The sequence below is a fragment of the Ochotona curzoniae genome, unplaced genomic scaffold (genome assembly GCF_017591425.1).
Source record: "Ochotona curzoniae isolate NIBS_2020 unplaced genomic scaffold, NIBS_Ocur_1.0 scaffold_3208, whole genome shotgun sequence".
Lineage (NCBI taxonomy): Eukaryota > Metazoa > Chordata > Mammalia > Lagomorpha > Ochotonidae > Ochotona > Ochotona curzoniae.
In genome coordinates, this window is record NW_024467106.1 from 26,961,466 (window position 1) to 26,988,323 (window position 26,858).

At 40.4% G+C, this 26,858-nt stretch overlaps 1 protein-coding gene across 3 annotated transcripts in view; it reads right to left on the reverse strand.

Annotated features, from left to right (window-relative positions):
- Positions 1-16,421: 16,421 nt before the first annotated feature.
- NR4A3 (nuclear receptor subfamily 4 group A member 3) overlaps positions 16,422-26,858 on the reverse strand; it is a 32,969-nt gene continuing 22,532 nt past the window's right edge. For all 3 annotated transcript variants that reach the window (XM_040963546.1, XM_040963548.1, XM_040963547.1), the window contains one exon: positions 16,422-16,764. In XM_040963546.1, the coding sequence (XP_040819480.1) occupies positions 16,517-16,764 (248 nt within the window). In that variant the 3' untranslated portion in view covers positions 16,422-16,516. The remainder of the gene's footprint in view (positions 16,765-26,858) is intronic.

Genomic DNA, 26,858 nt, shown 5'->3' on the forward strand with positions numbered 1-26,858 from the left:
AGTAATGAATTCAGCCTTGAGCTCAGCCCATTCCCAGAACCTCTGGTTAATTATGAGAAGAAAACCTATTTATTCTGGGACAGCACCACATTGGGATAAATTCCTGGAAGCCATCAGAAAAGCCAAGGGAAGATCTTTCTTAGAGTCTTCCCTGGATTTCTGAGAAAGAAGTGTTTCATGTTTGGCCTGTCAAGTTGCTTTTAGTTTCAGTTCACTAGATCTGCTCCTTATTCAATTCTCTTTGAACTTAGGTCTTTTGTCTGTCTGGAGGCCTGGATCTCCTGTAGAGACTCAGTCAATCCTCTTTTTTCTCCAGATGCCAGCTTTCTCTAGGGACATTCTTTGTTATTGTTGTTATTATTATTTGAAAGCAGAGTTATAGAGGTAAAGAGAAACAGAGAGAAATCTTCCATCTGCTGGTTCACTCCCCAAATGGCCACAACAGCTGGAGCTGAGCTGATCTGAAGCCAGGAGCCAGGAACTTCTTCCAGGGTCTCTCACATGGGTGTAAAGACTCAAGGAATTGAGCCATCCTCTACTGCTTCTCTTCCAGGTCATAAACAGGAAGCTGACTCAGAAATTGAGCAACTGGGACATGAGCCAGTGTCCATATAGGATTTCAGCACCACAGGTAGAAGCTTAGCCTACCATGCCAGAGCAGTGACCCAATCACATTTACATTCTACAGAACACCTTTCATGTGTTTTAGGTCAGTTCATCTTAACAGCAACACAGAGAGGCAGGGCTGTAAAGAATCTGAGGCTCAGAGAAAAGTAATATCCAAGACCATGCAGCTTTTGACAGGCGTCACGATGTTCTAATTTCTGTCTTCTTTTCCACTTTTCCTCCTTGTACCACATCTGGTGGCCGAGGAAATTTCTAGGCCAGTTCCATTGCCAAGTTATTCTGTAGTCTAACTACACTGATACCAGGATTTGAGGAACGGTGGTGTTTCTCTTGGTGATAGGCTCATTTGTAGGGACAAAAGGAGGCCCTATAAACCGGAGCCCATAGCAATCCTGTGAAAAGCAAGGGCATGCAGGAGAAGGTCTTTGGAGGAGCTGGCTCTCAACTGTTGGCTCCATATTAAAAACACCTGGGGAGCTGTACAAGCATCCTGAAGCCTGGGGCCCCGCACGGAGGTTTTGATTTAATGGTGTTTGGGGCAGCCTGGCTGTGGGTATGGTTAAAAGCTCTCCAGGTAGTACTAATAAGAAACTGAGATTGTGAAGCAGTGCCTGAGGGCTTCCGTGATGTACTTGTTCTTTGTAGGATTTGGGAATGCGTTCTTTCCCCTAAATGCTTATTACAGCAATCATACAGAATCATTATATACAAATCTAGAAGGTACAGATCAATCTTTGGAGGTTAATTCACAGATAAATAAATATTACATAGGATTTGATTATACCTTTCCACATTTTTCTGCATCTATGTACATATGTAAGAAACTTATACTCTCTCTTTAATCAAAAAATAATATACAAGTACATACTGCTATGCAACATGTCTCCCATCATTTCATTTTTCCATATCTATACATTTAAATTAATGCTAGTTTCAAAGGTTTTATAGCAGTCCATTGTATGGTTGTACCATAATTAGTGCAAATAGAGGTTTCATTTTTATCCCTATATTCATTTTCCTTCTACAAGATATTTGGAAAATCAGATTTTTGTCAATTATCTTGGTATTTGAGCTGTAGTTTGTATAAAAGAATTACAGTTAATTGACCAGAATACTAATATGAAAAAAAGTCTTTTTGAGGGAAGTTGGGAAATTATTCACATCCTAGTCCTAATAATATTTAAAAACGAAAGAAACTCTGAATGCTACAAACCTGAATATTCCATCATGTCTTCAGTTTTTTACATCTTTTCTCACATGAAGACTAGTGAATGGGGTCCAGCGACACATTGGGTTAAGATGCTACTTGTGATGGGTTCTAATCCTTATGGTTTATTCGACAGACATTCAAGCTAGCTAGGGCTGGGCCAGACCAGAGCTAGGAGTCAAGAACTCAATCCAGGTCTCACATGGTGGCAGGAACCCAAGCACTGCTGCTTTCCGGGGAGCACTTTAGCAGGAAGCTGGCCTAGAGAGAGGGCCTGACGCTGCATTATCAAAAAGGACTGTCCAAATTGTGTTAGAAATCCACTCCTAATAAAGGAATAATGAAATCACATGCTGTTTCGTTAATTCATATTGCCTCTGGCTGATGTAGAAGTACTCTCCTTCCTGGGCCTTCATTCTTCAGCAGCGACTGTTCACATTATGGTGATTTGGTGGCTCATGGAAACATACCTAAATTCTCATTCTTTGGAGCAGTGGTTCTCAAAATGTGTTCATGGGCCCAACAATATTAGTGTCACCTATGAGCATTGTTCATGTAAATACTAGACTTAAGTCACTGACTGTGATGCCAGCATCCCATATGAGCTCTGATTGATGTCCCAGCCATTTTACTTCTGATCCAAGTACCTGGGATAGCTGTGGAAGATGGTCCAAGCACTTGGGCCCCTGCTACCCATGTGGGAGACAGATGGAGCTCCTGGTTTCTGGCTTTGGCCTGGTCCTCTGGCTGTTGTAGCTATTTGAAGATTGAAGATTGAGCTTTCTCACTCTGTCTCTCTCTCTCTCTCTCAACTTTACCTTCTGAATAAATACACAAATTAAAAAAACTTTTTCAGACCCCACTCTAGACCACTGAATCATAGTTTCTGGGCACACGTATCAATAAACCAGGCTTTCATAAGTTTTCCAGATGATACCAGTGAAATGTAAAAGATAACAAAGGCTAAGAATCATAAGGAACAAATGATTTCCTTCTTGTAGTTGAGCTTGGATGAATGGATGGTGGAGCTATTTACAGATACTGGGAAGGCAGGAGGAGGAGGTTTAGGGGGCCATCATGGATTTAGGACTGGGATGTTGAATCGGAAATGTTTGTGGAGCCATCTGGAGCTTCCAGGTCTAGAGATCAAGAGCAAGGACTAAGCTGGAGATTCATATGTGGGAGTGGTGGCTGAAACAGGTGGAAGGAGAAAGCAGGAACCCTAGACATGGCAGTGGGCTGGTGACATGCTGTAACAGACTCAAGGAGTGACACCCAGAGCAAAGAGCCTGAGGACAATCCTTTGTCCTTGTGAGTGACTTGCGTTGAAATGTTTGTCTCAACCTCCTCTGGAGGCTAAGCTCCTTAAAGGCAGGGACTGTGTAAACTATAAGAAGTCCCCTTAAACAAAAGTATATTTCTGCATCCGTCTGTGAATAATCAGTGAATTCCTGCCAGGATTCTGCTTTGAAGAAATGCAATGTGGCCAGAGCCATCAGCAAGATATGTCTCCGCAAAATCACTTGTATAATTTCCCACTGGACAGAGTGGCAGATTAAAACTAAGAGAATAAATAAAGGGCATCATGTGTAATCCACTGATATCCATGCTAATCACATTAATCAGAGTGAATTAATTATACCTGAAAACAGATGCAAAGTTAAATTCCTTAGGAAATCAATTCATTAAACTCATATTGGAATGCACAGTCAACAGCCCCCATGTTTAGAAACTATCAGCATGACTTGTGGCAACTTCTGATTTACTAACGAAACTGCTTAAAACATTTTTAAAGGCAATTGCAATTACTGTCTGGCATTTGATGGAAAGAAATCTTGTCAGCATTGTCCCTTGTGTGTCAACTGTCACAATTTTCTAAAAATTTTGAGAAGAAAAATAGGCAGGCCCTACTATTTGCTAGCCTCGATTAGGGTTAATTCAATGTGTGTCTGCAAATAATAGTGTTTAATGTAATCTCTCTAATTACAGATAAAACGCATTTTCAGTCATGCTCATCACTGACAGTATTTTGGGATAAGTTAAACTGACAGCTGCTTTCTAAAAGAAAGGAAAAGACAAACCTTTCTTGGAAGGGGGTTATGTTAGTTTTTTGCTCTCTCTCTGCCCCCCCACCCCCCGCACTGAAGTTCAGAAAAAAATGAGACTAGACACTTTGGCTCTGGATGCCAACTTTGGAAATCATGACAGAGTCTATCTCCTGGGAACTTAATATATTTTTCACATCCCACTCCATTTGGTGAGTGTCTAACTTGAATTCACTCAACAAGAATTTTCTAAGGATTTCCAGTAAGACAGACATTGTTCCAGGCACCAAGAAAATCAAGGAAAAATTATTCTCTCCAACCTGTTCCCCCATTACTGGCCCTATGAGCAAGGTAAGCTCTTCACTGTAGTAGAAAGAGTAGTCACTGTCATGCTATACTCACAGTCCCTCCGGAGTGAAATTGGTGAAGTCACACATTCAAGGGTCAACCGATGTGTGTTTCTCAGCCACAGCTGACTGGACCAGTGATAACCCAAGAACATTTAATGTATAAATCCTCCAGATGTTTACAGTGTGTTCTGGCATGGAAGCTGTGCTAGACCGTCATCTTCTTTTCTTTCAGAAATAGGAATTGGAAAACACTGAATTGGCTGATTTGGAGTGAATCTGATGCAGTAAGAAACATGTTGAGGTAGAAAGAACGAAGAGCTTGAGGGAGAGCCTCGGTGCTATACAGTTATGAGGAAGCACAAACAGGGTCAAGCTCAGCTTGAATGCATAAAGGAATGAATAGTAGCAAGTAATTGTGGTCTTAGATGTCTCTCATTCTGATAGCCTCAAAAACTGAGTGATTCACACTGAATGGCCAGCCTTAAAAATTTCTTCATCTTTTAAAAAAATTTATTATTATTGTTATCATTTTATGATACAGTTCCATAGGCCCCTGGGATTTCCCTTATCCCTTCCCCAGTTCCCCTCCACCTAGTTCCTCTATATCATTACTAAAGTCTAGTTCTTCATACACAGTCATATGTCCATCATTGTGGCATGGACAATGGCAGAGAGTCCAGCATCCTATTGTCAAGATAGAGTAAACAGTGTCATTGTAAGTCCATCTTTGTCTGGAAGCAGAAATGCATACTACATTGTATCCTCACATCTGGATATGTTAGTCTCCATTACACAGTTACTGTACATCCCTTAAATGAAAAGCCATGAGACAAAATCAACAACAGGAAGAAAAAAGAAATTAACAACATCATGAACTTAAAAATGTAAGATAAAACTTTTGGTATATTCAATCATCAATTGCCATTTAAGATAAGATCAGATAAAATAATTAGACATAAAAATATAAAAGATTTCAAGCATCTTATTTGAAGATGACACTTAATATAAAGTACCTTTATTCTTTTTGTTTAAAGTTAATAGAAGCATTTTGGAAAAAAATGTTTTGATAAAAATTTTTTTCTTCATTAAAAATTTTTTTTTCTTAATCTACACTGCAGAGCCAGGTTTCTTGCATCCTGTGTGTTCCCATCGGGTATCGTGTGACTTTGACTAAGGGAAAGACTCAATGTTGGTTTAATCAGGTGTTTCTTTCTCATAAGAAGCCCAATCATTGGCAGCCTGGAGTAGCTCTGCTCCACAAAGCCCTCTGGGATTTGATTCCTTACTACTTGCTTTTCTGCAGTCCTCAGAAGGGAATCATAGACTAGGGCGGTGTCCACGTTTCATATGTAGCAATAGCCAACAGGAATGAAGAAGGGGAAAAAACCACCAGCTATTGTTTAAGATGGACTTCTAATTTCTGGATCCTAGGAAAATCTCATCCATGATTTTTGCATGGGAATGGTGGGGGGAATATGAGTCAGTCCCTAGAGCAACACAGGAAACAGAGATGATAATGATGACAATGTCAAAACAGCAAAAAACAAAAACAAACAAACAAAAAAACCCAAAACAGAACAAAATCACAACATTAACTGAGCTAATGAATCAGAAAGGAAACCTGGGTACCAGAGTTGTGGTACAGTTGGTTAAGCTTCTGCTTGTAAAACTGACATTCTTTATGGATGCTGGTTCAGATCTGATTGCTCCGCTTCTCATCCAGCTCTCTGTACCTGGGAAAGCATTGGAAGATGCCTAAGTCCTTGGGCCCCTGCACCGGTGTGGGGAAAAGAACTGGAGTTCCAGATTCCTGGCTTTGGCCTCGTCCAGCAGTCCCAGCCATTATGACCATTTGGGGAGTAAACCAATAGATGGAAGATCTCTGTCTTTTCCTCTCTCTCTCTGTAACTGCCTTCAAAACAAAAACAAAGCCACCAGTGTGTGTATGTGAAGGATGGGGAGGAGCCTAAATCAGAGCCAGTTAAAAAATGGACAGAATTTGCAAATCATCTTGATAAAGACTTTGAATTCCCCTCTTTGTGAACTAGAGTTCAAAACAGTCCCTTTTCAATGTTAAGGAGAGAGGGCCCTAGCTCACCTATGGGTTACAATACAAAATCACAGTGCAAGTGCAGGGCCAGCCCTTCGTATCAGCAATTCTAAACTATCAGCTGCCATAGTACTTCCCTTGACTGTCTCCAAGTTTATATTTTCACATGCAGAGCCACTATCTGGGGCCAGACAATGGCAATGCTGTTTCTAAAAAGCCAGTATGGAAAAAAGAAAAAAAGGCCAGTATCATGCCTTCTGAACTGTTTACTGTATCTTGACAATAGGATTCTGAACTCTCTGCCATTGTCCATGCCCGCAATGATGGACATATGACTGAGTATGAAGTACTATATGTTAGTAATGATATAGAGTAACTAGGTAGGGGGGAGGGAATTGGGGAGGGGATAAGGGAATATGAAACTGTATCATAAAATGATAATAATAAAATGTTTTTAAAACCAAGGGAAAAAATGCGTTCTGAAAGAAGGTGTGGTGTACAAAGCATGGTGTTCGGATTTCTCATTTCTCACCTTGAAATGGATGGAAATCATATCATCTTGGAATTTGTCGAGTTGGAAATGAGAACTGTTCTGAAAGGTAAGAGGAATGATTGTTTTGAGCATATTAAATTTGTTCTGTGAAAAAAAATTAAGAACAAAGTACACAAAGATGTCATCTTATAATTACTGAATTAACAATAATAAACATTCCTGACAAATCTAAGTGTTGGACAAAATGCAGAAATTCAAACTAGTCTTTTTTTTTATTTTTAAAGATTTATTTTTATTATTTTTTCATTGGAAAGGCGGATATACAGAGAAGAGAGACAGAGAGGAAGATCTTCCGTCCAATGATTCACTCCCCAAGTGAGCGCAACGGGCTGATACTATGCCAATCCGAAGCCAGGAGCCTCTTCTGGGTCTCCCACGCGGGTGCAGGTTCCCAAAGCTTTGGGCCGTCCTCGACTGCTTTCCCAGGCCACAGGCAGGGAGCTGGAAGGGAAGCGGGGCTGCCGGGATTAGAACCGGCGCCCATGTGGGATCCCGGGCGTGCAAGGCGAGGACCTTTAACCACTTGCGCCACCGTGCCGGGCCCCAAACTAGTCTTTTAAAGGTCTTGTTGTGTTTTGTTTTAAAGATTTATTTTGTTTGGGCCCGGTGCGGTAGCCAAGCGGCTAAAGTCATTGCCATGCACACGCACAGGGATCTTATATGGTTTGTATCCTCGCGACCCCGCTTCCCATCCAATCCCTGCCTGTGTCCTGGGAAAGCAGACGAGGACAGCCCAAAGCCTTGGGACCCTACAACCATGTGGAAGTCCCAGAGGAGGCTCCTGGCTCCTGGTTTCGGATTGGCTCAGCTCCAGCCATTGCGCTCACTTGGGGAGTGAACCATCGGATGAAGGATCTTCCTCTCTGTCTCTCCTCTCTGTACATCTGCCTTTCCAGTAAAAATAAATAAATCTTTAAAAAAAGAAAGAAAAAGAAATAAAAATCAAAAACCTTCTTGAAGAAAACAATGCTACTGTGTGACCTATAATTCACTGAATTAATAAGAAAAAAATTGTTTTGAAGAAACGAAAGTAAAAACAAAAATTGTTGAAAGGGACTTTTATAATATCAGGTGCTTACACAAAATCAAAATACCACAAATAAATGATCTATTAATGTAACTCAAGGATTTATTAAAAGAGAAAAATGAATGGGAAGTAAGAAATAATAAAAATCATAGCAAAAATAAATGGATTTGGAACTGAATAACTACAAATTGCAACAGCAAAGAGCCATTTCTTCCTTTCCTTTGTCAAGAGAACACCATTAAGTATCATTTAGGGCAGGTCTATAAGAGGTGAATTGTTTGAGCTTTTCTTAACTGTGGAAGAATTTTATTTCAGTTTCAAAGACAAATGAGAGAGCTTTGCTGGTTACTTTATTCTTGGCTGACAATTTTTCCCCTTTAAAATCTGGAATATGTCATTCCATTCTCTTTGGCCTGTAGAGTTTCCTCTAACAGGTCAGCAGTGAGTCTGATTGAAGTTCTTTTATATATTAATTAATTTTTTCACATGCATATTTAACAATCCATTTCCTGTGTTCAGCTGAGGAGAGTTTCATTATCATGAGTTGTGGCAAAGGCAGATTTTGGTCAACCCTATTGGTTCTCCTTCTGAGTTTTATTTCCCAACTGTTTTTCCAAATTAGGGACATTTTCCTTTATAATTTCATTGAATACATTGTTAAACCTAGCTTCTCTTTCTGCACCTTCTGGAACTCCCATAATTCTTATATTCAGCCTTTTAATAGTGTCCCTTAATTCTTGAATGCTTTTCTTAGCTTGACTCAATTTCTCTTCCAGCTTTTTTTTGTTTCCCCTATTGTTGAAGGAAGCATCTTCCAATTCTGAGATTCTTTCTTTTGTCTTGTTCATTTTATTATTGAGACTTTCCACTGAATTTTTAATTTGCTCAATTGTGTCCTTCATTTCTAATAGTTTGGCTTGATTTTGTTTCAGTATTGTTACCTCCTGTGTGACATACCCCTTAAATTTCTTGAACTCCTTTATGTGCTTCCTGATGTTGTTAAGAGGCTTTATAACAAGTTTTTAAAATTCTTTATCCCCCATTTCCTTGATGTCTTCTTTAGACAACTATGAGGTTGGCAAAGGCTTTTGCTCCTTTGCAATGGAGGCATCAGTAATATGTGTCTCTGTTTCTTCTTTGGCTCTTGGTCATTGCTGTTCTGGTTAGCAGATTCTTCTCCTTAGGGCTAATTTCTAAGTTGTGTTGCTCACTGGTCTACAGGTCAATTCTACTGATTGTGTTTGGTGCCTGATTCTTCATTTGCAGTCACTTGTGGCACTCCCTCCAGCGAACTTCAGTCCTAGAGTCTTGTGCTAGACCTCCACTGTGATCTCCATAGCCCATGCTCCTGACTCATCACTTTCTACCCCCTGTGATCCTGTGCTGTGGCTGCACTGTTGCTTGTACAGCCTTTCTCCCACTCATGGTTCGTGCAGTGCCTGGGATTAACGATACACCAGCTGTCTTAAATGACTGAGTTGTCAGTGGTGCTGATCTTGCCAGAACTTGCTGGCCATTAAGACTGAAGGGCACTTGGATGTATTTTGGGTGGAATCCATACAATGACAAGTTGGTTCTATTTTCCCTGTGAGACTAGTCAATGTATTGAGCTGGAAATGAGTTCTTTCCTGGATTGGCACCTGCACACAAAATGGTGCCTGATGTAGCACTGGTGGAAGTCTTGGCCTTCTGGTTGGTAGGTCTTGGGGCCACCTGGACCTATCTGGGTGGAACCTGTTGGATGCCAAGTTGGTACTGTCTTCCCTGTAGGACCAGTGCAATGCATTGAACAGAAATGAGTTCCTTCATGGCTTAGTGCATGCACTGTTGGCTGCTGTTCCTTTTTTCCTACAACCTTTTCCTCAGTACACAAGATGGTATCTGCTGGGGGTCTGGTCTGTGAAATCCACCTTCTTTCTCTACCTGTCTGCTTAGGCTCTGCTACTCAGCTTCTGCTCATGGTTGAATCAAATAAACTGGCAGGATGGGCAGTTCTACGCCTGGATTCACCCTCTGAGTTCCCAGTGAACTCCCCTTACCAGCTGGCCACCGATGGAACTCTGATTGCTGATCACTGACTGCCATTGGCATATCTGGTCACCATAACACTGCTCTGCTGCTGCTTGTGTCCATGGATTTCCAGGAGTCCCTCTGCCATCGGCCTGTCCTCTCCTATTTGCCGGATCATGGCCTCTCTGCTTCATCCTGGCTAATGATTCTCCATCTGTTTGTACATGTCCTTACCCTGAACCGCCATCATGTTTCCATTAAAAATACATTTGTGTAATTCAGAGAAACTGTTTAAAAGCAGGAAAAAATGAGCAAGGATGGAATGGTTGATGAGAAGAAACAAAGGTTTAATAATGAGTGGTGAGCATAGAAATTCAAAGTAAAAGACGAGTGCCAGGCTCCTAGGGAAAAACAACTTCAGGATGTGCAAGGAGTGCCTGGTTGTTTGTGTTGTTCCAGCATTTCACTGCAGCTATAAAGAAAGATCTAATGGGCAGTGGTTTTTGTCTTCGTGAATTTGGAGAAAGTGGCCAGAAGTAGATAGAAAGTTGATTATAGAAGCTAAATAATGATGATTTCACTTCACAAGGAAGTTTTAAATCACTTGCAAGAAAAGTTGCAAAACTAGCTAGAATCAGGAAACAGTTATGGGAAATTAAATAGTTAAAGTCCACCCTGAGTAGAGAAAGCTTGTGTAGTTTTGTAAGATGTTTAAACATTTGAAAGGGAGAGAGGCAATGTGGGTGGAGATGGAGAGGAAGAGAGAAAAAGTATCTTCCCGCTGATTTGCTCCCCAAATGCCTACAAGCCTGAGGCAGAGCTGAGTTAAAGCCAGGAGTCAGGAATCCTCCCATGTGGGTGACAGAGGCCTAGGAATTTGGGCTGTCATATATTCTCTTCCAGGAATTTAGCAGGAATTAGATGGGAAGCCAGAGTGGGGAGCACCACAAAGTGACTGCAAAGTGGAGCAGGGCTTTGTTATTATCAATCTCAGTGGATTTACAGCTGGTGATGGACATAATTCCAACATTGTGGAGACAAGACGATGCAGTCTTAGGGATTTAAGGAATCTAGAAGGCAGGTGGCAAGTGTGGCAGGAAGAAAAAATGTAGTTGAATTGGAATATTGAAATGGTTACTGAAGTAATCTGGTGGATTTCTTGCTAATGAACATGGATATTAGGTTAAATGATCCCCAGGTTCTGGGAAGGTGTAGTTTCATGGCTAAGCTCCATAAAAGCAGTCAGGGGTGGTAGAGCCATAGCGATGTGTGTTCAAATCCCACTCACTAGCTATGGGATCTTAGGCTGGGCACCTAATCTCACTCAGCCCCTTTCTCCACTCTCAGAATGGAGTAACAATGTCTTAGAAGTAGTAGCCATTAAATGAGATCATGGATGAGTGAATTTAAAAGATTATCTGACACACAGATACAATAGATGCTTCTCTATTGTCTTCCCTCAAATTAAGTACCTCGAGAGACCCAATATGAGTGATGGCCTGGACCACATCACAAAGGGGTTGATGATCCCAGGACTTTTGAGCCATGAAGTGGGTGGGACAAAGAAAGGAAAAAGCAAAACAGAAATGACAGTGTGCTTGTAACACAGGCCACAAGGAACACAGAAAATGCTGCCTAGGTCAACGTCACAGTGCAACTCAGACAACATTCAGGAAAGGATTTGTTCATGGTGAGTGATGTTAAATAAAAGAAGGCACAAAAATCCCCCTTTGAAACTTGATGGGATTTTCAACCAGTTGGGCTCTTTCAAAGGAAAGTATTTGGACAAGTATCAAGCCTCTTATATTTTAGTCTTTTTCATTTTTGGCTAAGCCCTTGGACAAAGGATTTTGAATATCCTTGCTTGTGAAGCAGTTTCAGGTACCTCCTCTAAGGAAAAAAAATGGTGAGACTTCAGTACTGAAGGAAAAAGTCTAAAGATATTTAAAATATCGTTCTTGCAAAGTTCTGAAGTCATAATGAAGGTCAGAAGCTATTAGTGAAAATAGAAAGCATGGCATCTGGGCTTGAGTTCTGGCTGTAATGTGAATTCTGACTTGTTGCTAATGCATGCCATAGAAGGTTGCAGATGCTAGCTTAAAGAGTTGGGTCCCGACCAGCCACGTGGGAGACTTAGATTTGAGTTCTCAGATATCAGATAGAGCCTGGCTGGTCTTTTGGGCATTTGCAGGTTGAAGCAAGCCAGCAAATGGAAGCTCTGCTTGTCTATATCTTTCTCCCTACCTCTGAAATTGAGAAAAAAAAAAGGCTAAATTTATGTCATGTGAATTTTATTACCACTTAAAAATTAGTTTCTTGTGTTTCTCTTTGTATACTTAATTGAAAAAAAAAATATTCAACTACAGGAAAGTGTTTTTCATTTGACCCTGACCTCCCTGTCCCTTTCTAAGACACAGCGGACCAGAGACTCTACCCTCTCCTTGCCTTAACCCCCTTTAATCTTTTTTGGATAAGCACCCATATTTGAATTCACATACAAGATGAACTCAGAAATGTACCCCTCATTCTTTTCAATCTAGTCCATTTTTTAATAGTTGAGAACCAGGAAGTATTTTGCTCTGAGGCCACAAGCACACGGTACTTAAATGTCACAGGTGTCACTTTGTGCATGAACTGATGAAGTCCATCATGAGAACACCCACATTTATGCTTTTGAGCTGGCAACACTTTAAAAAAATTGTACTTATGAAACATTACCCATGTAATACTTTGGGTAGAGCTGAATTGCATGTGAAATTGTCCACGCCAGAGTTTTCTTTTTTCATATATATTTTTTAAAAAGGATGTATTTATTTTTATTGGAAAGACAGATATACAGAGAGAAGAAACAGAGAAAGATCCTCCACCTGCTGCTTCATTTTCCAAATGGCCACAACAGCCTGGAGCTGAGCTGATGTAAAGTCAGGAGCCAAGAGCTTCTTTTGGGTCTCCCACACAGGTGCAGGATCCCAAGGCTTTGGGCCTTCCTTGATTGCTTTCCCAGAACACAAGCAGGGAGCTGGATGGGAAATGGAGCAGCTAGTATACTAACTGGCACCATATGGGATCCTGGTGTGTGCAAGGCGAGGACTTTAACCACTAGGCTACCATGCCAGGCCCCACACAAGATGTTTCTAAGCAAGGCAGTGGGAATGGCTTAGACAAACAGGCAGAAAACACTGACCCTTCTCTGATAACTCTAACCCCGATCCTAGTAAATGTTTGCTCACAATTATATCCTATCATCTTGATGTAGGAATGAATCTTTCATGCCTTTAAGGGATACTTTTAAGACAACAAAATTAGCCCCTCCATTTATACCACATATAGTTAAAAGAAAATTCGAGTTTCAGACACTGCACATATTTCTATCTCCTCAAACACCCAGCAGTGCTTTACCCCAGGAAGCAGTCAATAAATGGTTATTGAATTTAGAATGTCCTTCTTTCCAATCAGGGAGATTTAATATATTTTCACTTTCAGAATGCCTATTAATTTTTCAGTGTTACTAAGCCTTTTAAAAAATCCATTTGGGGATGTGTTTAAGAGTTCACAAGCAAATACTATTATATAAATGACTCAGAGAAAAACTGTTAAATGAAGCATGCTTATTCAACACACCAGTAGCCATTGATAAAATGTAATTTAATTTAATCATTTAAATTTACATGGTTAATGTACAAGAGCATTTCTTTCAAACCACAAGTTAGTACACACTAAAGAGCAATGCTGTTAGAAGAGCAGAGAAACTTGGGGAAACTCTGCTGTATGAAATAAAAGCAAGGCACTCTCCATTAACAGCTGGTGGATTCCTGATTTCCCGCCCATAGGAGGCTTGTTCACACTGAGAGAGCTCTCCCACCAGGGGAAGAATCACCTGCTTTAACACTTGCCCTCTTCTGAGCTGGTGTAGTCATCCACTCTGTATAAACTTGTGTGTCAACATTAAGACTAGAGAGCGTTGGATTGATAGGTGACTTGGGAGGCTCTCATAGTTGTAGTAACTATGGAAGACAGAACAACACTGGCTGCCATCTTTATTTTCAGCACTAGCATCTGGACCTGTAACTACATCAGCTTCTTCGTTCCTTCCAACCAAGAGATTCAACAGCTAAAATGTCTTTGCCTTAAGTCTGATAAGTGCAAAAAGAAAAAGTTAGCATTTCTCCAGGGCTCTGAGTTTGTTTTGTTTTGCTTTTCCTTTACACACATGTCAAAAACAAGGATTCACTCTCTAAATACTAATGGTGTGCAAGAAGGTTATGTATGCACAGTATTTCTAATTTGTTCAAATTCAATTTGAATTTGGTCTGAAGCGATCTTGTGTGAAATGTTAGCTTTCCTGATATTTAATAATGTTTATTATGTTTGCATATAAGCTCAGGAAATTAATGCAAAAGTATTACTTCACCCATGGCTACCTTTAGGTAAAATGTAAATATTAGTAGTTATGTTTCAAAAGCTGTTTTCCTACAGATGCAGTCAGTTAAGAAAAAAAAAAAAGATGATGGAAAGATGAGTTAGGTCTTAGTCTTGATTTTGTTATTAGCTATTTGTCCTTGGCTACTCTTCACTTGTCAAAGGACCCCAGTTTCCTCCTCTGTGAATTTCAGGAGCTTGGATTGGTTGACAAGTCAGGTCCCTTCCAAACCTAACATTTCAAAATCCTAACATTCCAGGTCCTACAATCTTGATATAAAAATAATCTTTCATGAAAGCTCACACAAACATAATACATGATCAAATATCAGAACGACTCTGGGGGGGGGAAGGATATGATTTTTCTATCTGGGTTATATTTTGCAGCAGCTAGGCGATTCATTTGGCATTTGTTTGATTGTATCATTTAATGACAATATAAACAGCATAGTTTTGTTATTTTTCCTTTAAAAACACTAAAGCAAAAATGATTTAAAGCTAACAAAAACTACTGTGACATCAGTTTGACATTCAAAGTTTGTTTCTTAGCAAAATGGCCAAAGAGATTTTGACTTGGTACAGAGTATATAATATAAAGACTTTTAGACCTAAAAATCTTCATACATTCAAATTTAGCAAAACATAAGCAAAATTTTCATATCAAAGTGCTAAACAGTACTGCCTTAAAAGTCACTGCAAATGAACCATAAAATAACGGCATGGGAAGTGACATTTATTGTACAAATGGTTAATAAAAAGACACATTATAAATATATATATGTAACCTGCTATATTTATATATATATTTGCTAATTTAATTTCTAACTGGTGTATCCAAGTCACTGTGAACACCCCATTTAATTACTCTGAAACTCAGCTTCTAGGAGCTGGTGGTCTTGCAATAAATACAGGCAAAGCTATTACAATATAACGTGCATACAAATGTTTATACAAATAAGGACACTATGCAACAAAGTATCTCATAATAATATGGCATTAACAGTATAAACATACAAAAGGGAGTACGAACACGGAATGTTGAAACGCAGCCCACTAATCTTTTCTAATACTCACATTCATTTGTATATTTTTTTAAAAGAAGACTTGCTTGCTCTCCAAAATTGTCTCTTGAACCAATAGCAAAATTTAAATTATATATATGTATATATATATATATATAAATCCTTATTATCCCTGGTGCTTACCCTGTATGACCGAGTTCCTACTGATTTGCACATTCTCATTTAGATATCAAATGCTTAACTGGTTCAGCACTCCTAGGGCTTCTGAATGCATATATCAGTCCTTGACAACTGAGACCAGTTTAGGGAACTCTGCCAGTGCTGATGATCCTATGCAAGCCAAACAATGTATGTAATCCATTTTATCACCTGACTTCCTTCCCCGCTTCAGAACAGCTGGACGGTCAGGGCAAGAATCTGGTTCCATCACGAATGGCCTCAATGTCTTAGATGGGCCCTACTTCAGACAGGTTCTACAGGGCAGGTGGATCAGGCTTCTACTCAGAAAATTAGCCTGTGTCATTTGCTAACATGACTGCCTCCTTTTTTCATTTTCATGTAAAATAAAGGAGAGTTGATAAACAAGACTTAGTAAGACAGCACTTTTAAAAAATTGCACTTGTATATGGAAGCGAACAGCCATTATCATTTTTGCTATGTCTGATTTGTAGGTAATCTTCCATTTTCACCATTAGTTAAAAAAGAAAGAAAAAAATTAGGAATTTCTGCCTTGTTTGCACCACACACGTACCCTCAATACAGGAAATGTATTCTAAAGGGATCAATCTTAAGACACAGCCTACCCTGGCGAACAACCCCTGGTTGTTCTTGTTGTTAAATACAAAGCAACTATAACTGTATTCCCCAGAAATAATTTTAAAACAGTTATATTATCCTTTTCTTTTTTTTCCTGCTGGGATAGCATCGTCCAAAAGTGCTTTGTTAGCAATTTCTTAGAAAACCCTCATGAACTATACCCCACTCCCACCCCACCCACCAAAGCCTAAATATAAAACACAACCCCAACACAATACGCTACAAGTTTTCTGGCTTTAGTTTGTCAGGAAAAGTGCCAGAAAAAAAAAAAAGTCTTTGCTTTCTACAGGAGCTTCTCTTTCATTTAAAGGAAGGACAGAAAATGGTAGTGTCCAGATCCGTCTCTTTGCTGTTGAGCAAGCAGGTGCCGGCAGATGAAACTGCTCCTACTTAGAAAGGCAGGGTATCCAGGAAGAGCTTGTCAATGATGGAAGGTGGAGACACCAAGTCTTCCAGCTTCAGGTAGAAGATGCGCTGGAGGCCCAGGGTGCTGATCTTTTTCAGTTCTAACAGGGCCCCAAACACCTTGGACTCAGTGGGCTCCGGAGCCTGTCCCTTACTCTGGTGTTCTTTTAAGCTGCTTCTGATCTTGTTGCATAGCTCCTCCACTCTCTTTGGTTCTTTTAACCCATGTCGTTCTGCAAAAGGACAAAAAGGATGAGTTTAGGGAGCAAATACATCCTTACAGCCTTGGAATCCCCAGTGGAGGGCCTTGTCCTATCCTGCCACTTGGGAGGACATTTTACAGCCAACATGCCCTCAGAGTAGCTGATGGTTATGTAAAACAACTCCAGGGCTTGAAGCCCAAATGCTGCCAGTTATTTGCTGCATGCCCCCACATAAATCTCCTGACTTCGGGGCCACAGTTCACTTATGAGATAGTTGATGACGATATTCAACTCAGGGTTTCTGAGAGGGCCACTTTAGTTCCACACAATTCCTGGCACATTAGCCACACCGAATTCACAACAGAATGGTTGTTATTTTGCACACATTCTTCGTCTAAGGTCTCACAACCGCTCTTTTTCAGAGGGACACAGAAACATCCCCAGGCAAATGAATTAATGTTCCCATCTAGACCCTCACTTGAGGGAGGTAGAGAGGGTGTGGTTTGTAACTGCTAATGCCACAGTTGTTCCCAGAAGACCCAATCCAAAGTACATTCTTGCCATGCTCACTAGCACTGCGAAGCACCCAGCTTTGCTTTTCTTTTTCTTTTTTTTTTTTTTTAAAGATTTATTTTTATTATTTTGTTATTGGAAAGGCGGATATACAGAGAGGAGAGACAGAGAGGAAGATCTTCCATCCGATGATTCACTCCCCAAGTGAGCGCAACGGGTCGATACTACGCCGATCCGAAGCCAGGAGCCTCTTCCGGGTCTCCCACGCGGGTGCAGGTTCCCAAAGCCTTGGGCCATCCTCGACTGCTTTCCCAGGCCACAAGCAGGGAGCTGGAAGGGAAGCGGGGCTGCCGGGATTAGAACCGGCGCCCATATGGGATCCCGGGCGTGCAAGGCGAGGACCTTTAACCACTTGCGCCACCGCGCCGGGCCCTGCTTTTCTTTTTCTAACACCCCTGAAATCACCAATTGGCCTGCATGTGGCACTCTGTGTAAAACACAGAGGCTCTCCTGCTATGGAAATGGAAAAGTTAAACACACACAAGTATGTGGTGCAAGCAATTTATCATGTATCGAGACATGAATAGCACTGTCTAATGTTTTATGAAATAATAAAGTGACCTCCACATTAAATAACATGATCTTTTTATATATTAAGTTTAATGATTTTTTTTTTCCCCAAGTCAGCTGCTTGTAGTTGGGATTTCAACCCATTGTTCTGTGGCAGACTTTATCTTCTTATTCCACAGCAATGTCTTAATTCCCTGGAGTGAGAAAAGCATCCAACATCCAGTACAAATCCCTAAGCTCTCCCTCAGATTTTAGATGTCAGAACGTCTCTTCTAAGGAAAAATCTTGCTTGAGTTGTTTGGAAGTTTTCCTGTCTCAGTACAGTTATCCACAGAAATCATATTTTTTCTAACATGGATATTCCCAATTGAAAAAATCAGAAAAATTCTTTCCTTAAAGCAAAAGCCAATCAGAAAAATGAAGCAACTGTTCAGATTTTTTTTTTGTTCCACATAAAAGAGAAATTTATATTCTTCCCAGCTTAGGTATGACTTGGTTAAGTACCTCCGTTTTTGATACACTGGAGAAGGAAGCTAGATTTTATGATCTCAAAAGTCGATTCCGGGTCTGTTATGTTACAAATATACTAAAAGTGATGAGAAGTTTCAGCAGTATCTAAGCAGATTTTAACCTGCAGGCATTGTGGCATTAAACAGTTAAACAGTTCTGGATTTCTAGTTACAGTTCTAGTACATAATAAATAGGTGACCTAATTTCTCTAAGGTTCAATGATCTTATAGGAAAACAGGGAACACAGGTAGTAAATATACAAATCTTGTATTCTACCTGTAGATTTCAAATAGTACACATTCAAGTCAAAGAAAAAGGAGATTAGAATAAAACTGATCTCCACTACAGGGAGTGAAAGACTCAATTAAGATGATGTAACCTGAAAGTGTTGTCAACTGTAGAGTACCACACACAATAGCAGTCAGCATCGTGACAAAGTGTGACAGGTGGCAAGTGGCTGGCAAAGCCAAGGCCAAACCAAAGACAATAAAGCCCCTACTTCCTAAGTTTTACTGTGCATGATTTTGCTTTTCCCCGAAAACTGTGAGCTAATCACCCCAGGTACAAACCCATCTCCTTGGCTTATCTTTACTAAATAACTAGTTCCTGTGTGTCAGTCTCAGAGGAAGTACCCAAGAATGAACTCACAGAGAAATCTTTCCTGCAATGATAGGTACCTTCAGTTTTATTTTATCCCCCAAGAGCAGAAGATCAGGTTGCAAATGCGACAGTAAATTTCAAGAGTGATAAAGCATTTATAGCTTCTGACCCAGTAATCTCACTCTTGGGAATTTATCCAGAGGAAAAATTCAGCAGAACAATAACCCTGAATACATAGGATTATATACTATTAATCCTCTGCCCCATACAAAAACATACAAATAAAGAAAGAGTAGGGGACTGTTAAGTAAATAATGGCATGTTCATATAATGATCCTGTAAGCATCAATACATTCAGATGCTATGAAGGCAATATAGAAAATCACAATATGGAATAAGAATATTTACATATGTATGATGTGATTACATCTATGTAAGGATTACTTTTGCATATAAAGAAAGCTGAAAGAAACCAAAAAATTGAAAATAATTACGAGGTAATAGGGTTACTTGTTCCTTTCTTTTAAAATGTTTCTTTTTAAATGTTCCTTTCTTTCTTTTAAAATGACCAGGTGAGTACTGTTGGTATAGTAACGTTAAACAGAATGCTAAGAAATCTGGTTCTTTGTGAATATGAGCAATATGCCAGCTGAATTTCTGGATGGGGTTGATTGTGGAATCTTGTATACCATGGCTTTCTCATGGTCAAAGTCACAGAAGGAGCTACTGAGTTTTCCCCTGCTCTTCAACCAGTGGTGACTGCTCAATAACTATGGCAACCATTATTTATTCAGTGAATTCAAGTGGAGATCGATACCTCCTGCCAGCTGGATCTGCCCTACGCCTGGAATTCCTTGAGGAATTCAGAGACGCTCCTGTTAGCAGCCAAAGGCATCCCAAGGCTTCTTTGTTGTTCTGAAACAGCCACTGGATTTGTGGCTTCTTCACTTTTTTGAAAGAGCTGAGAGAAATTTCGGTTTCCATGCAAACTCCTGTCAGGGAGTCACTAAATGACTGGGACCTTCCTAGTCATCTGAAATTCCTTAAAGGCCCCCTTAAGACCCCCTTATTGACACTTTAGCTGAAGGCGCCCAGTTTCTTCTTGCAGCTTGGTAAACATGGCTGCGAAACAGATACATGGAGAGTGCATCAATTCAAAGGGAAGCAGACACTGAGATTTCTCCAACTTCCCAGAGATTTTAATTTAAGATTTCCATCCACCATGAAACAAAGGAAGCTTCTGAGTATTTTTTTGCATTTTGATTTACATTATTTTTATCTAATGCCTCAGTAACTTAGGTGTTGCCTATTGCAAATGTTAAAATGCAATTTACAGAAATGATTATGCAGTAGAGTTCTGTGTCACAATTATGCATGTGAACTGGACAGGGTTTGAATCATTTACTTCAGATATCCACCTCAAAAAACAATCTCCAGTGCATAATATCACAGAGTGTAAAGTGTAAGGTGCCAATTGGACTCAAAGTACACTATACAACATGTACAATAAAATATGTTCAATAGCACTTTACATTATTTGGATTATTTTATCTGACTCTCAGAACAAGCCTATGGATTAGGCAGGGCAAATACTAATTTTTGTAATAGATAAGAAGGCTAAATTGACTTCCCCATAGTGAAAACTAGCAAGTGACTAATTCCTTTCCCTTCAAGTCCAGAGATCATTCTATACGAGGCTACCTTTTAACATGTCCAATTTTGGAGCGCTCCTCCCCATCCTGAGATGAATTGGCCTATATGGAATTCCCTTTCACTTTGTAGATGCCTAAGTGAACTAATTAGTTACTTCTTTCAACAAGCAGGTTTTTGAGTACCTATTCTGTGGCAAGTAATGTTAGAACTGCTGCGGTTAGCAGCGAAGAGACGGGCTTAGGTTTTTAATTCTGCTCTGCTGTTAACATCTAAAGACATGTTTGGATTCCTGGACATTTTAGCTATCCAAATCACAGATTTCTCTGCTGGGAATGAGAGGAAGGGAGGGAGGAGAGAGGAGTTCAGAAGGGGTGAGAAGAAGAAACAGATGGAGTGAAATAACAGAGCTAAACTGTGCGCTTACATTTTCCCATGTTGGCCTCTGTATCTAAGAGCCATTCATCCTTTCTATCTCAAGTCAGGTGTTTCTTCAAGGAAGCTTCCTTGTTACACTCAGCCTAGATTATGTTCTCCCTCAGCCCTCTCTTGTTCTTCTTTACAGGACCTGAACGTTTAAAATCAGGTATTTACATGACAACTGCCTATCTTATCCATTAAAGACAAGCTCTGTGGAGACACCAAGGACATTTGCTCCTCACTGTATCTGCAGCACCAAGCCCAGGACGTAGGGCATATCCAATATATTGGTATTTGTTAAATGAGTAAATGACTCAATGAATACTAAGATACAGGTTGCTCAGAATTAATACAGAGATTGGGAGCTAGTGATCAAGAAACCAACAATGGCGGGAGAGGTGGGCATTTGGCACAGAAGTAGAGCTGCTACTCAGGGTGACCACACCCCATATCTAAGTCCCCGATTGGGATCCACGTTCCACTTGGCTTTGCAATACAGACCTTGGGAAGCAGCAGGTGATGGGCTCAAGTGCTCATGTTCCTGCCACCCGTGTGGGAGACCATGATGGATGTCCTGGTTCCTGGCTTCAGCCTGGCCTAGCCTTGGATGTTATGGGCATTTGGGGAGTGAATCAGGGCATGGGAGATCTCTTTCTGTCTATCTCTGACTCAGCTTATCTAACATAATGAAAACAAACACTTTTTAAAAGATGCTAAAAACAGTGAAGTCCTTTTCATGCCTCCACCAGCAGAAGTTGGGAATAAATCTCCTGGTTATAATTCCTACATCTGCCACTTGTTAGCTGGATAACCCTGGATCTGTTTCTATAGTCCATGAAATAGGACTAACAGCACCTGTTTTATGGATTGTTGTAAGAATTAAACGAGTTAATAGGATGTATAAAGCATTTGTAACAATACCTAATAAATAATAATTAAAACTAACATATTTTCAAGTATCCTATGTATCTAACCTTGCAATCTTCCTTTCTAATCAGCAATGTCTGAGTTCATCTGTTATGCATCAGCATCTTCCCTGTCTCATAATAATCTCCAACAAATTCTTCTCCCACTCACCATATTTAATATGCAACGAGAACTATAGTTAATTATGTTTGATGTTCCTTGAATGCACCTCCTCTTAATACTCCCTGCCATTGGACCAAATCTTCACAATGTACCAGCACAGTGGTACAGCAAACTATTCCTCGGCCTGTGGTGCTGGCATCCCATATGGGCAGTGCCTCTTTGTGTTCTGGCTGCTCCACATCAGATACAGCTCCCTGCTAATGGCCTGGGAAAGCATCAGAGGATGGCTCAAGGCTTAAGCCCCTACATCCACATGGGAGACCTGGAAGAAACTCTTAGTTCCCTAACTTCACACCAGCTCAGATATGAACCAGCAGATGGAAGATCTCTTCCTCTATGTCTTCCACTCTTTATGTGATGCAAATAAAAATAACTTACCTTTAAATAAATACCTTTATTATATTAGCTCTTTGACTTGTATCTTTGCTTTCCATCTCTGCTATAATTTAACCTAAGTACTTTCAAAACTATTTATTAAGGAACATTCAACAAAAGAACACATGTCAAACTGTTGGGACCAGTGTCTCATAATCGGTACTTAAAAAAATGATAGCTGTTCCTAATTTCATTGAATCTCAGTTATTGATAGGTTCCCTTATTCCTTGCTTCTCAAGGCGTAGACCTTAGATCACCTGTGTCAGCATCATGGGGAGATAGTTAGACATGGAGAATCTTGGGCCCTACCTCCAGAGCCTGCAATTTAACCAGAGGTCCAGGGACATGTTTGCATTTGAAAGCTCTGGGAAGGCTCTGTTCTTATCAATCCTAGTCTCCATTCAAAGCTTGACCCCCATCTACATCTAGTGTTCATTAGTCTCTGTTGAGAAATCTTACTCCCCAGGAGAAGAACGTGAGCCCCAAATGTGAGCTTCTCTGATTTCAGACACTTCTAGAGCCGTATGCCTCACGATGAGCTGCATTTTTCCATCCAGTGTTTTTCATTTTTGCCTCTTGGGCCCATCCGAGAGAGATGACCAATTTTCTTGTGCATAGCAGGGAGCAGGGGATGAGCAAAGGGGCTATCAGGAACCGCACCAGGCCAAAAAGTCACTGAGCATGTCTTGGGCCACCAGCTAACACAGAGACAACAACGTAGCTTTAGCCAGAAGGAGAGGCTGGCTCCTGGAGAGGCTTTTATGGGTAATTCAAACATCAACAAATGGGACTTCCTGCTCAGGACTTCCTGCTCTAAGTTCCATCTTGTTCTCTGTGAAGTTGTCTCACTGCTACTTCTCATGTCATATGCTACATCCTTTACAGTGGGCAGTCCCTGAGACACAGCCCACGCAGGACAGGAAGCCAGCCGGCAGCCAGAGATGAGGTGTTTTGGTGTCTTTCCATCTGACTGTCTCTGATTGATTTGAGAGTGTGTCTGTCTCTCCAACGAGACCACAGATCCTCTGGTAATCAGGGATTGTGTACCTGGTGTGTAGCAGAGTTCATAAAATATTTACTAAATTGAGGAACTCAGTCTATTAATATCTGTTAAATGTAACTGAATCAGGTTTCCCTAACTTGCGATACTCTGATACTCTGAAATAACCCATTTATTCAATCAATATTTGCCATTCCTTTTCAATATTACATAATTATAAATGAGTGCAGTTGTCCTGCTTGTGAATTTTTATTTGAATACCAATGTATATTCCAAATACCTAGAAAAAGCTTCAGTAAGCACCAATCCCATTGATTTCTACTGAAGAAATTGGACAAATGAGACATCTGGTATCATGGGAAACTGTAATGTTCACGATTCAGTAAGTGAAAAGAAAAAGAAATTGTCCCAAGACTCTAGATTGTAATTACAGTTTTGGTTAAAGAGGAAGAAATACAAGAATCTTTGCATATTAAAAGACTCGAGGAAAATAAAACAAGATACTAGCAATGGGAATAAAAATCATTCTCCTTGCCCTTAAGAAACTCACACAGCCTAGTCGGACAAGAAAGAAACAAATGTTATAACACAACTTGCTTGTGCATTTTCAAGGAAGGGTGAAAATCTTTATGGTCTTTTAAAAAGGAGAGGAACTAGCTGTTCTGGGAAATGTGTAAGGTGAAGAACATTTAGAGTAATGACTATCAAAGTTGGTCTGGAATCTTTTTTTTCTTTGCAGAATTATGCATTGTTGATTCAACCTTTACAAGAAATCTGCAATACATCACTATCTGCTGAAATCTCAATGCTTCTGTTCCACCAGAAGTCATATGCTGAAACCAAACTCATGATAGCACTAAAAGGCTAGTTATTTGGGAGACGATGGAATGGTGAGGGCACAGTCTTCATCAAGATGATGAGTGTCCTTTTGCAAGAGGCCAAAGCAGCTTATTTGCCTCTTCTGTGTGTAAGGATTCAATGCAATAAAGCAGTAGAATCTGTAAAGTTCACTTTGGATCTTTCACATCTAAAACTGTGAGCAATAAATTCCTCTTGTTTATAAGTTATCTAGTCTACGGTGTTTGTGTTAGAACAGCCTCAATGGATGAAAACATTGTCACTGTGAGAATTGAGAAAACTGACATTTATAGAGAGCAAGGGATTGTATAAAATTGCACAGCTATCAAACAGTTTTGGAAAACATAAACTCAGATCTTCTATCTCCAAATCCTGCAACTGCCCCTCCTTTTTAAAAACTGTATTGTCCATGGGGGTGGGCAATGTGGGACAGCACGTTAAACTACTGCTTGGGATGTTCTCATACTACATTGGAATACAGTTTTGAGTCTCTACTCTGTTTCTGATTTAGTTTCTGCTGATGTGCCTGGGAGGCAACACATGATGGCGCAAGTACATTAGTCCCTGCAATCCACATGTGGGAATCTTGGATGGAGTTCTTGGCTCCTAGCTTTAGTTTGGGCCAGCACTGGCTGTTGTAGCCTTTGGAGGAATGAAACATCAGATGGAAGACTGAGATCTCTCTCTTACTGCCTTCCAAATAACTAACTGCATTGTCCTGACAGGTTTTAGTTTTCATTGAAATGTAGCTAATGGTTACATTTGATATAAAAACAGGGTAACCCGCTAGCCATTGAGAGGGATCAGGGGAGCTCTGAGAAGACAGGTGGTAGAGACCGAGACAGGAGCAGACACCAGCCTCATCCTGTCATGTCACTGTTCCTCCACCACTGTCTGTGTTCTTCCTCAGTCTTATAGCTTGTGTTACAGTAAGACCAGGGAAAATACATGCAGAGAAAGAAGGACTCAACTCATCACATGGTGGAAAACCCAAATAAGGAAAAGCTATATAGAATATTCCTTCAATGTGATGATTTACAGAATGGCCTTTGGGCACTAGAGAATTCTTGTTATCTGGTCTACACCCACCCTTTCAGGTCAGGTGGTCAACCTGGAGGTCAAGTTGTCTACATCTCACATCTCATAGTGTCTGACTAGACTCCTTCTCTGGTGCCTCACCACACCTTCTTGATGATGTACAGACTTTAGAAGCTTACTGGTGATAGATGTGGGAGATGTGGACTGAGTTCTGGCCCACCCCTGCCCAGTCCTGTCAGGCACTTATGGAGTGAACCAGGAGATGGAAGTTCTCTCTGTCTTTCAAAAAACTATTTTTTAAAAAAATTAAGTGCCTAGCAATAAATTTATAAAACAATAAGAAAAACTACCTTTCCCATATTATTTATCCTACTATTACATGGGAAACTCATTTTGCTTTTAAGGTTGGATCATAACAGGCCATAAGATAAATATAAGACAGAATTAGTTTTTCCTTGAAAATCCGTTAAACTTCCCCAAAGCACAGAAAATTCTAGTTCAGTGCCAGAGGCCAAGAGATGGTGACCCACAGTGGATCACAGTTCCTCTCTTGCTTCCCTGAGGACAGGATACAGTAGTAGCATGTAATTGCTTGCACATGTTTAGTTTCTCATGCCATTCTACCTAGATCTGATAGATAACTTGGGGGCTGGCTTGATAGTTCAATTGGCTAGTCCTCCACCTTACAGCATTGACATCTCATATAGGTGCTGCTTCATCTCCCTACTGCTCCACTTCCCATCCAGCTCCCTGCTTATGGTCTGGGAAAGCAGTGCTGAATGACCCTACACCTGGGAACCCTGCACCCAAGTGGGAGACTCAGAAGAGGCTCCTGGTTCCTGGCTTCAGATTGGCTCAGCTCTGGCCATAGTGGCCATTTGAGGAGTAAACCAAAGATGGAAGATCTTTAGCTCTGTCTCTCCTTCTCTCTATAAATCAATCTTTACAATAAAAAAAAACTTTAAAAATGATTTAATATATACATAATGCAACTCTACTATACTCAGCCTTTTCTCTGCCCCAAAATGTGCTGAGCTGTTTCATAGCCAGTGCACTTGCTATTATGAATTCTTGATCTGAAATGTCCATTATCTTCCCATGTCTAGATGCTACTATCACTTTGGGCAAGTCAGTCATGCAGTCATGACCAAACCTTCATCTTTTTTCACCCCAAAAATGTAGCAATAATGTGTACTTCCCCTGTCCTGAATCTATCTCTCTTAAGATCTGAGCACTAGCCACCATACACTGAATTCTTTCTATTCTATAATTATTTATGGCTTCCTGGTAGATGGCATCCTTCCTGACAGCAAAATTCAGCCATGGTTCTTCTCACATCTCATGACTCCAGGGATATGGCACTGGTAAAACGCCATGGTAGAACAGATAATCTGGAGAGACCTAAAAGCATCTGAAAACCACAACTATGGGGAACTTCCTGCTTCTATAGGAAAGGATTGTGATCTGAAAGAAACCATTTCCTGCCCCCATCACACTGTCC